This window comes from Dipodomys ordii, unplaced genomic scaffold (genome assembly GCF_000151885.1).
Source record: "Dipodomys ordii isolate 6190 unplaced genomic scaffold, Dord_2.0 Scaffold7, whole genome shotgun sequence".
Taxonomy (NCBI): Eukaryota; Metazoa; Chordata; class Mammalia; order Rodentia; family Heteromyidae; genus Dipodomys; species Dipodomys ordii.
Genome location: NW_012267223.1, coordinates 17,967,603 through 17,979,809, shown reverse-complemented (window position 1 = coordinate 17,979,809; position 12,207 = coordinate 17,967,603). Strand labels below are relative to the sequence as shown.

General features: G+C 40.3%; 1 protein-coding gene across 2 annotated transcripts in view; it reads right to left on the bottom strand.

Annotated features, from left to right (window-relative positions):
- The window catches only part of Spop (speckle-type POZ protein), a 91,949-nt gene that overhangs the window by 11,305 nt on the left and 68,437 nt on the right, over nucleotides 1-12,207 (bottom strand). For both annotated transcript variants that reach the window (XM_013038080.1, XM_013038081.1), the window contains 4 exons: nucleotides 10,932-11,053; nucleotides 8,344-8,495; nucleotides 8,097-8,224; nucleotides 1,173-1,350 (listed from right to left, as the gene is read on the bottom strand). In XM_013038080.1, the coding sequence (XP_012893534.1) occupies nucleotides 1,173-1,350; nucleotides 8,097-8,224; nucleotides 8,344-8,495; nucleotides 10,932-11,053 (580 nt within the window). The remainder of the gene's footprint in view (nucleotides 1-1,172; nucleotides 1,351-8,096; nucleotides 8,225-8,343; nucleotides 8,496-10,931; nucleotides 11,054-12,207) is intronic.

The following is a 12,207-nucleotide window of genomic DNA, read 5'->3' as shown; positions in this document are numbered from 1 at the left end:
TAAAATCCAAGGGCCGGGGCTGGGAAGGTGGCTCAGCGGTAGAGCGCTTGCCTTGCATGCCTGAGGCCCTGGGTTCAATTCCCCAGCACCACATAAGCAAAAAGAAAAAAAGCCAGAAGTGGCGCTGTGGCTCAAGTGGTAGAACGCTAGCCTTGAGCTGAAGAGCTGAGGGACAGCGCCCAGGCCCAGAGTTCAGGCCCCACGACTGGACCCAAAAATAAATAAATAAATAAAATAAAATCCAAGGGCCTATTAGAGCAGGACCTGATCTTCCTTGTCCATGGCTACAGTCTTGTCCTCCTAATGTGTTTATACTGAAGAGAAAGCTGACTGCTTAAGGCTGGGGACCCATTCAGCTAAAGGTTATTTAGCTTGCAGGCAAGAATACTCTCCATTGTCTCCAAAGACCCTGCCTGGCAGCTGATACCCATTCTTTTTTTTCAGATACTCATTCTTAACAAATGTTCTGACAGCTACTCCCCAGGTGCAAGAGCATTCAATACCTTTGCCCACCATCATCCACACATTGAAGACATTGGCCCAAGTCCACTATATAAGGAAAAGCCACAACATCTTTTTTTTTGATGTGTGTGTGTATGTGTATGTGTGTGCGTGTGTGTGTGCGCGTGCGTGCATGTGTGTGTGTGTGTGTGTGTGTTGATCCCGGGGCTTGAATTCTGGGCCTGGGTGCTGTTTCTGAGTGCTCAAGGCTAGTACTTTACCACTTGAGCCATACTCCACTTCTGGGTTTTTGGTGGTTAATGGGAGAAAAGAGTCTCATGGACTTTACTGCCCAGACTGACTTCCAACTGTGATTCTGAGATCTCAGCTTCCTGAATGCCTAAAATTAGAGGCATGAGCCACTGGCACCTAGCCACTCTACCCTTTTAATGGAGAACCCCTTTTTGGTTATGAGAACTAATGCCTTCATGATATGAAAATATATTTAGGTATAGAGCTAAGGTTATTATGAATCTATCATTTTTCCTTATTTCACCAAAACTATAAAGTTAGCTGGAAGTGGTGCTGTGGCTCAAGTGGTAGAGCGCTAGCCTTGAGCTGAAGAGCCAAGGGACAGCTCCCAGGCCCTGAGTTCAAGCCTCACAACCGACAAAACAAAACAAAACAAAAAAAACCCAAAACTATAAAGTGACGCACAATTAAATACCAACCTGCTAAGATAGCTTTGTGAGCCTGAAATTCCTGGCCAGCAACACACAAGCAGCAGTCTGTGAACCGGGAATTCTCCCACAGCCCTCCTAACTCATCTGCCAACCGGCACTCAGGAACCTTCACCATGTTCATGGTATTCTGGCCAGAAATATTGACGGAATCTTGTACCACACTAACCTGTGAAATATAAGGAGACATCATCCAAAGCTTTTTTTTTAACCAGCAAGTGGGGAGATGACTTTTGCCTTAATGCTATAGAACATTCACACACCAGTGTTAGTCGTATTCTCTTTTTCTTTTTCTTTTTTTTGGGGGGGTCCGGTTGTGAGGCCTGAACTCTGGGCCTGGGCGCTGTCCCTCAGCTCTTCAGCTCAAGGCTAGCACTCTACCAGTTGAGCCACAGTGCCACTTCCAGCTTTTTTCTTTTTCTGCTTATGTGGTGCTGAGGAATTGAACCCAGGGCCTCAGGCATGCAAGGCAAGTGCTCTACCACTGAGCCACCTTCCCAGCCCAGTCGTATTCTCTCGAAGCCAGCTCCACAATCAAGGCTTTATCCTGAATCAAGTAATTTCCTATTAATCAGGACCACAGTTATTTTACACCACCTCAGGATAATGGTAAGAGCCCAACAGAGCAACTTCTCCAATTTCTAATAAGCTCTACCTCCCTGTACCATAAACCTGGGTAGAGCCAACAGGGGGAAACTGACAAGACAACTGTTAAACCTCACGGGTTGGGAAGGTAGCTCAGTGGTAGAACGCTTGCCTTGCATGCATGAGGCCCTGGGTTCACGATTCCTCAGCACCACATAAGCAGAAAAAGAAAAAAGCCAGAAGTGGCACTGTGGCTCAAGTGGTAGAGCGCTAGCCTTGAGCTGAAGAGCTGAGGGACAGCGCCCAGGCCCAGAGTTCAGGCCCCACGACCAGGACCCAAAAACAGAAAAACAAAAACAACAACAACAACAACCTCATGTGTTCATCTTCTCCTGCTTTAAACAAAAGGCTAAATATAAAGAATGCTTATATAAACTACCACTTGAACTCTGGAGGTTTCTCTCAAGCATAAAAGCACTTCACTTCATTTTAGTTGCGTTTGTAATATGTAAATAAAGCACAGCCAGGTAAGTGAACTGGCACTTCCTTAAAGTGTCAGCTTAATGAGCATAACATTACTGACCAGTATAAAAGTAAGGGCTGAGCTTGGAAGATCTTCCGGGCACGAATAACTGAGTGGATATAACACCACAATTGGTATACCTGTACTCAGTTAACTGTGACAGTGACATTTGAGATGGCTGGCTGCAGCCACACATGCACCTACAGCTTTGAAATAGAATGTCAATGGCATTTTCTTTCCACTGTGGTTCAGCAGCCTGTTTTAACCAGTAGAATAAATTGCTCTGCTTAATATAAACCAAACTAACTTCTAGATGGGTCTGTGAGACTCATATAAATTTGTTGTTAAGGTAGTAACTACAAGGATTTATAAATCACATAACTTTCTAAAATAAATGTCCATGAGCAAATGAATGCTAAGACCCCTTAGAGCAATCATCTGCCTAACTACCATTGCCATGTTCATCTCCTACAACATATTAGGTAAGAAAAGTTAAATCCATGCAGAATTCACAAGCCTTGAGAATTAACTCCCCATTCTTCCGAAGAGTCAGATGAGACATTTAGGAACATCTGTGATGACCCAGATTTCTTTTGACCTTCAAGATGCAAGTCATCTTTTAGCTGCAGTCACATGCCCAGAGGCAAAGTTGGTGCCCAATCTAGAGGAGCTATAGTTCCTTCTGTGTTACTATCAGGTCAAGAAACTTACTTGTTTAAAAGTAGCTGTTATGGTCTTGAGTAGTGAAGCAGCCAAGTTAATCAATTATGAATGTGTTTAGCATTAGTAGCACATTTATCAGAGGCAGATTATAACACTTTTTAATAGCCTAGGAACAAACCACTCCACAGCAATTTTCTCTTGTCTTCTGTAAGCTTTCTAATTTGGTTCAGGCATTTTCTCATATTAATACTTCTTTGATTTAGCATTAATGTCAAAAGTATCTACTCCTAGATACAACTCTAAATTCTGATTTTTTTTAATGGAAAAGGAAAAGACTAATTAAATCCAACTTCTTCACTGGGAAAGGCAGAAATCTCTGGGGATGGCCAATGAAGGGAATGGAGAACACTTTTGGCACTGTGTTCCTAGCTTGAATTAAACCAGGTTGACAGGAGCCCAAAGTCATTAACACTTGATGGCAATTTAGTAGTCTGGGTAAAATGAATTGGCAAAAGCTAAGCTGAATTTTGCATAAACTATGGTTACTGGTGTACCTTCTGCTGGTTAGATACATATTTGGTAATGAGTGGGCACAAAGACTACGACACCTCTCACTGGGGCAATTCTTCTCTCTGGACACAGACAGGAACATAGCAGGAAAGAGAATGTTCCTTTACTGTCTGCACCAGGCTTGTTCTGTAGATATATGGATGCCTAGAGTCTCCAGAGCTCTGAATGTCTGGCACCTCTTACCAACATTAAATACGCTTAATTAAAAATAAATTTTAAATGGCATTCACAAATGAGTCTTTAGAGCCCAAACTTTTAGCTTAGAGAGGGATTGTTTTCCTCTGTAAATGATAATGCTAAAAATGAGACCATTTTGAGAAAAACTAAAGATATTTTTTTAATGCCTATAAAGTTGACTATGGAGACTCATTGAGAACTGCAGCTGTGAAGATGACGTGACTGTGACATTTATGTCGTCTTATAAATGAATGCAGGAAAATGTCTCAGGAAGACTGTATAATCCCCTAAGTTTCAAGTTGTAAAAGGGTCTCACTTTTAAAATCAATTTCTTTTCTTAAAAAAGAGATTTCATAAAAGACTAAGGGTTGTGCCAATTCTGGTACATTCCATGAAAATACACTAAAACAATAAAAAAATTAAACAGGCAGTACATACAAATTGTTTATAGTAGCAACAGTATTACTCATAGCAGAACACTAGCAACAACATAAATGTCGGTCAGCGAGAAGGAAAAAATAAATTGTACATTCACACAAACATTATACTGCACTAAAAATGAGCTATGGTCACATGCAAAATACAAATATTAGATACATAATGTGAAAAAAGCAAATCCTAGCTGAGAACATATAGTCTGACATAGTTTTTAAAAAACTCAAAAGCAAGCAAATCTAAATAATTGATCAGACACAGAAGTAATAAACCAGTAGATATTAACAAAATAGCCGTTTCTCATCTCTGAGTAGAGAATGGAGGAGTAGCAAATACAGGTTAGTTCTGATAATTATCCTCAGGATACAGGAGGAGCGACTTAATTCCTAGTCACTGATGATCTTGGTTTGGGGGGTGGGCTGACTACATTTTCATGTTATAACCTATGATAATGTTACACATTAAATCAACATTTTTTTGGGGGGGGTCAGTTGTGGGTCTTGAACTCTGGGCCTGGGTGCTATCCCTGAGCTCTTCAGCTCAAGGCAAGTACTCTACCACTTGAGCCACAGCACCATTTCTGGAGATAAGAGTCTTATGAACTTTCCTGCCCAGGCTGGTTTTGAACAGTGATCCTCAGATCTCAACCTCCTGAGTAGCTAGGATTACAGACACGAGCCACCAGCGCCCAGCTAAATCAACATTTTTATAGGACAAAACAATCAAATATTGGCACGTTCAAACAGTGCAACTAATATATACAAATAATTCATTAGTGAAAACCAAACATCAATAGACCCATTTATAAAAATTGGCAAAAACAATTTCAGGCTATGTAGGGACAGACTATGTTTGAGAATGGAAGGGAAGTAAACATATGTCTAGATATTTTATATTTCGTGTTTTACATGGCATTTCCTATTTCATCTTTAACTGTACCATTACAAAGGGACACAAGAATCTTTTACAGCTGTCAAAGGCATATACAATGAGGGGAAAATAAAGGTATCTTTATTGCTGTTACTTGTTAAATATAAATAACTGGAGAAAGGGTTAATAGAGTTTTCCTAAATATTTTCTGTGGTCCAAATTATTAAGAAGAACATTAAAAGTATAATTTAAACATGTTTTCAGGTCTCTCTCTTCCATTATTAAAGTCAATACTTTCTAAGAAAACTTGAGAGCCCTTGTTTTCTTGGGTGAATGGCATTTGGTTCCACGGAGGGTAGCGCAGAAGTCTAGAGATGGGAAATGGAGGGCTGACATGGCCCTGACATTAATCTGCTGCACAATGTTAGGAAAAATTACCTGACCTCCTGAGGCACTGCTTCTCTCCCTGTAACATAAAATGAAGGAAGACAACTAACCTTGCTTACCGGATTGTGATAAGAGACAATTCAGAAGCTTGGAAAAAGCTTCCAAAAAAGTTAATTAAGCAAAATCAACTTGAAAGAATTGCTACATTTCCTAATAGACAAAAATATCACTGAGAACTCAAAATGAAGCCAGAGTGGCATATTATAAAGAGCGTCCATTTGGCATTTTCAGTTTACAATCTAATTTCCTTTAACACTCAATAACAGTAATACCACTGAAATAAAGGCCAAAAGCAACACCTATGTGATTCTCCATTTTTCACCTTAGGATTCCCTCTTGTGGCCTCTGGGAATACCAAAAAGTCCTTGAAAATACCGTACTTAATGCATCAGGACAGCACACGAGTGCCTGGGCCACCTACGGATGTAGGGAGAACAGCGGGACCTCATAACCTAATTTCCATGTGAACATCACTTTCATAAAGGCCTCTAAATAACAAAAACTACTAATTATGCCAATACTAATATAAGCATAAACTAAAATAAGCTTGTTTATAAATATTTCATTGTAGAGGAGAAACAACAGGTCAAAAGGATGGAAGTTGCATCAAAAATGGTCTAGCTATGAAAAGTGCTAAGAACTTAGATGAGCTGTAGACAGTTCTTAAACCCACACATCCAATACACACCCCCGCGCAAACGTCTTGCAATGCTGAATGCTACTAAGTCCACAGAGAGTCTTGGAACAGAAATGAGTCTCACTAGGCACAATCCCAAGTATGAGAAGCAACACTCAGCACCTGTGCCCAACCGAGAAGTGTGAGAGGAACAGATGGCACACCTGGTTTGATGGTAAGAAACCGATGGCATCAGCAGAACCCAGCAGACGTTTCCCTGTTCAACATCTCCTCGTTTCCAACGTGTCATCTCACTTCCCTTCTAAGTCAGTAAGGCAAATCTAAACTTAACCACAGGATTTCTCCAAAGAGAATTTCGTGTGGGGAAGTGCAGATAGAGTGCTGGAACTCAGCCTCAGACTTAACCACAGGATAAAAGATTGCCAAGTGAGGGCAAGCTAACTAGTTTCCAAAATCAAGACTGTCAATACAGGGGTTGGAGCAGCTGGAATGGACTAAGAAAGAGAAGGACACACAGGAGAAAAACATCAATCCACTATGGGCTTGGAGATGCTACAATAAAGGTTATGGCTCTGCCTAAAACACCAGATGCAATATTCAAAGAAGCTATCTTCAGAGAAGGTTGAAGATTGGCTTTTATTTCTGACAAAATTAGAACTTTCTACTATTTTAAAGTTTTGATTTGTTAAAAATGCAAGTCTCTAAGATAGATGAAGGCTAAAACTAATGCTATTTATATAACACATAACTTCACAAAAACCATTTAATTGTTCTCTTCAGTCAGCCAACTGAGTATCACCTGTGACTAGTAGAACTTTCATTCAAATGTCAAGTTCATCAGACATTAAAAAAACTGCCACATTTTATATGTGTATATAGATAATAGTCCAGTAGTTTGTTTTTTTACTTAGCAATTAAAATGGAGAGGGAATAGCTATTATGCAAACCATATTTATTCAGTGTATATGCCTGAATAAGTTTTCTAATAATTAGGAACTATTCTGTTAAAATACAGAAGAATGCTAGTGCCGGCCAGGTTTCTTTCGCAAAAGGACAGATTCCTCAGGGACTACCACCCCTGCTACACCAGTGGTGATATGCGTTTGGAACTGTCATTAACTCACAGTGTGAGCCTATTATTTGACAGAACAATCTGGCAGTTGGGAAACCTGCCTGCACTCTCCCCATGAAAGTACAGTGGTAACCTCATCAAGTATGCTGCTCATGGAGTGGTTCCCTGGCCATATGGTATATAGTGTCGCTAATGCCCCAGCTGACTAGGGGTTTTATTCATTTATTACAATGTGAGTTTAAGAGAATATTTCTAAATATATGGAAAACAACATGAAATGACTCAATGCTTTCCAATTGCATCTTGGTCTGGAAATTTTACTTCCAGGTTTTTCCTGTAAAGCTGGGAAGGCTCTACAGCCCTTGGTAAGAAACAGACCTTTCTACCTGACTATAGCTAACTCTCCCAGCGAACTCAGAGTTAGAAGTTTTACACAGATTTTGCCTAGAAAAAGTGGTTTCCACTCTCCTATTTCATAATACTCCAGCAAGACAAATCACAACTCAACTCCTAATGGGATTCATTGTGTTAAAGGGCAGAAAAGGAAAGCGATCTGATCCATTGTCAAACATACCTGGACTTCCACACAAGAAGGAATAGCTGCTGGTCACTCTGCAGCTTGAAGTGACAGTCCTTCCAAATAGTATTTGAAAGGACCCAGCCAAAAATGCTAGAAACCTGATCCAAGCAACTCAGAACTGATAGATACTAAGACAACGCACAATCTTTATTTTGTGAACAATAACAAGTGGGAAGCTGACATGCCCAATAACCTTGAAATCATGAGGCAGTTCAAGAAGCCACATAAATAGTACCTGTACAGCACACTCCACTTGGGGATTTTTCTCATTCCACATCCCTAGTACAATACAATTAAGTTACCAATACCATCACGTCTGGGAATTGTCAGTCTCAGAGTAGGGTGAAGGGACTCACCTCACAGAAGAGGGTAAGCTTGTCATCAGGGAGAAGTCCATTGGCTTCATCCAAGAGAAAATCTCTACGGATAAATTTTTTGAATCCCCAGTCTTTGCCTTGCACGAACCTATAAGCTCGCTGACTCTCTGGGATTGAAAAAAAAAAGTTATGTTTATAGTTACTAAAAAATCAGGTCAAATTCACGATTTATTAGTGCATTAAGATAATGTGTGTGAAAGTATAGTCAAACAGAAAGAACATTTACCCATAGCTTTGGTTTCTTCTCCCTTAGCATTCAGGATGGAGAATTTGAATTTTGCTCGAACTTCACTCTTTGGACAACTGACCAATAATAGGTAAAGTGACAGGTAATCTTTGCTTTCTTCATCTAGCCCTTTTGGGTTTACTCGCAAACACCTGACCAAAAGGGAGAAGAGAAAAATGTAAACAGGAGTAAAGGGGAAAAGAAAAAAAGAGAGTAGCCTGATAAGGCAGTGAAGTAACAGTATGAAACTGGAATATGATCATCAACAGAAGTTGTCTAAAAATCCAGGCCACAAACAAGGAAATTACCCTTTACCAGAATAATTACTGGGGAACCATTCCTCTAGAGCAATGTGGGTGGCCTTTTAAATAGTAAACAAAAACAAGGGAGCATTCTAGAATCTGAAACAGATCCTTTTTCTCTCTTCCTTTTCACTTATAATCTCCCAAATAATTCACTTTTTTCCTCTAAAATATTTTTAAATTCAGTTAGTCTTGTTTTAATCTAATCTTTGGAAAGCTTGCCCTTAATTTTGTTAGAACTATGGAGAGACTATAAAAAAAACGTCAATGAGTCCTTTAATACTACTGTAGGAGAGAATAAGTATTCTGGAGAAATATGTACATAACATATAATCTTTTACAGACATACTGGTAATCTGGCAATAATGTGTTAAGATTAAAATAACAGAGGCACTATGGAGAAGACAAAAGTAAAATCTCTGTTACACAGAACAATGTTCCACTTAGCTTCTAAATAGAGATGCCCATCTTTAACTATTGGATGAATCAAAACAAAATTCAGACAGAATTTAATAGGTTCAATTGAGTTAAGTTGTAAATGTCATGAGCTGAATTGCATGTGGTTCAGATACTGCTTCTGTCACATAGAATACACAGGCCATATGTATCCATAGGCCTTGCCAGTATTATGGCACCTCTCTCAAACAGGTGGCCTAACCCAGTACCTCTCTAGGAAGTGCAGATGTCATATTTATCAACATGTAATATGCTAAAGATGTGGACCTAATACCTAAGAATAAACACTTCTCTCCACATCTAGTGTTACACTGCTTAATGTATATAGTTGACAAATATCAAATAAATGAATAAATTCTTCAGTAAGTTATCAGAGGTTAAAACTGGTGATAAGATTTATTTGGGCTTTTGCAGTGGATATATGGTTGTATCCTTAATTGCCTGCTCCTGTTCCTCAAGATGAATGGTTTAGACAAACTCCATTCCCAGGTAGTCTTCTCCATATTACTAGATCTAAACCTTCAGTGTATGTATGACATATTCTTGGCTATGCAGTCAGTTCAGCAAAAGCTCAGACTCACTGGCATGTAGTGGGTTATGTCCATGCTACTGCTAGCCATCCTTTAAGCATAGGAAAGCTAGACCTGAGCTGTCCAACAGCACAGACAGTGGGCAAGGGAGAGAATCTGATCATGTCCCTGCTGGACAAAATCCATCCTACATCTAGTAAGTCCAGTTACAAAGATAAATTCCCTTTATAGAAGGCAATTTAGAAGTTAAGGTTTATGTTAAAATCTAGGTTTCTGGGGCGGGGGAGGAGGGAATGACAAACAAACAGAAAATCTGATTGTCAGACCTTTTTCACAGATTGCTTTTGGTTGGCTAAAGCTGAGTCAGTATATCTTTCCTTCTATCGATGGATCTGAGTGAGCATCAAACCAGGGCCTCACTCTTGCTAGGCAAATGCTCTGTCAGTGAGCCACAACTAGCCCTTTATCACTCCCCTTTTAGATAAAAGGATACTTGTTAGTGTGCTGAGCAGATATATGGATATCATTTCTAAAACTAACCCTCTTTTCTTTTTCTTCTTTTTGGTTTGTCATGGGGCTTGAACTCAGGGCCTGGGAGCTATCCCTAAGCCTCTTTGTGCTCAAGGCTAGTGCTCTACCACTTGAGTCACAGCACCACTTCTGATTTTTGAATGGTTATTTGAAGGTAAGAATCTCATGGGGACTTTTCTGCCTGGGCTGGCTTCGAACCACAGTCCTCAGATCTCAGCCTCTGGAGTAGCTAGGATTACAGGTGTGAGCTAGTGCCATCTGACTCTCTTTTTTCATTTATTCTGTAGCTTGAGTTTGCTAAACTCTTTTCATAAAAGCACTGAATTAATCCAACCAGCTTTTAGTGAGCATCTATTGTGTGCCACATGCTATTCTAGGCACTGGGGATATAGTAAGAACAAGACAAACTCTCTGACTTCAGGGAATTTACACTGTAGTCAGTGTGTCATGAAACAATTTATTCTGGGGTCCTGTGACTTATGCCTATAATCCTACGTACTCAGGAAGCTGAGATATGAGAATCCATAGCCAAGACAGGAAAATCTGTGAAACTCTTATCTCCAATAAACTACACCCCCTCAAAAAAAAAAAAAAAAAAGCCAGAAGTAGAAATCTGGCTAAAGTGGTAGAATGCTAGCCTAGAGCAAAAAAAGTTCAGGAGCAATGGTCAAGACCTGAGTTCAAGCCCCAGGACTGGTACCAAAACAAACAATGCAAACCAGGCAACTTATGAAAGAAAATTTTTACTGCTAAAGGTATTCTTCCTTACCATTTCAGTTTATCATTGGCTCCTGATGAAAAAGTTGAACTTTTAATGACTTCACCCATTTCCTCGCGGCAAAAGCTAAAGTTATTGATGGTCCACATGTAGGAGAATTTCACTACTTTGATCTGTTGATAGAAAAGCAGGAAGCAATTAAATAGCAACTGGGCAAACAGAAAAAAACCAGGATGAAGATCAGCTGAGCATTTCCCCTCCCTCCCTCTCCTGTCCTCTCCAGCACTCCTGGGCCAAAATAAAGGCCCAGCTTTTGATTCCCTTCATCCTTCATCCACATTTTAAGAAACCTCAATCTGACCTACCTCATTTTTTAAACATTTTTTTTGGCTTCTGAGAAACACTGAATGGCAAGTAAGAAAAACATAGATGGGGGAAAAAAACAACAATAATATAGACTGAATTGGGAAAGCAGACAATAAAACCATATTTAACATGAGCATGCAACTGAATTGTCTTAGGACTACAAATATCAATCGTGGCTGGGAAGGTGGCTCAGAGGTAGAGTGCTTGCCTTAAATGCCTGAGGCCCTGGGTTCAATTCCCCAGCACCACATAAGCTGAAAACGCCGGAAGTGGCGCTATGGCTCAAATGGTAGAGTGCTAGCCTTGAGCTGAAGAGCTGAGGGACAGCGCTTATGGCTCAAATGGTAGAGTGCTAGCCTTGAGCTGAGAGCTGAGGGACAGCGCCCAGGGCCAGAGTTCAAGCCCCATGCCTGGCAAAAAAAAAAAAAAAAATCAATCTTGGACCCCCTAATAATAAAACCTAGAACGTTATCATGCTGTACTCAAGTGGTACAGCAACAGCCTTTAGTGGAAAAAGCTAAGCAAGAGTGTGAGGCCATAAGGTCAAGCCCTACTACGGGCACCAAAAAATACAAATAAAATAGCCAGGCACTGGTGACTTATGCCTGTAATCCTAGCTACTCAGGAGACCAAGAATCATGGTTCAAAGCCAGTTGGGGAAGGAAAGTCCCTGAGACTCTTATCACTAGTTAACCATGAAAAAAGCTGAGAGTGGAGCTGTAGCTCAAGTGGTAGAGCTCAAGAACTTCACCCCAGAGTTCAAGTCCCAGGGCTAGCACAACAAACAAACAAACAAATCCCTTTTAACCACCACTGAAAAATCTTAGCAAGCCTAGCCTTGAAGAACTTCAAGTTAAGAACTAAGCAATCGGGGCTGGGAAGGTGGCTCAGTGGTAGAGCGCTTGCCTTGCATGCATGAGGCCCTGGGTTCAATTCCTCAGCACCACATAAGCAAAAAGAA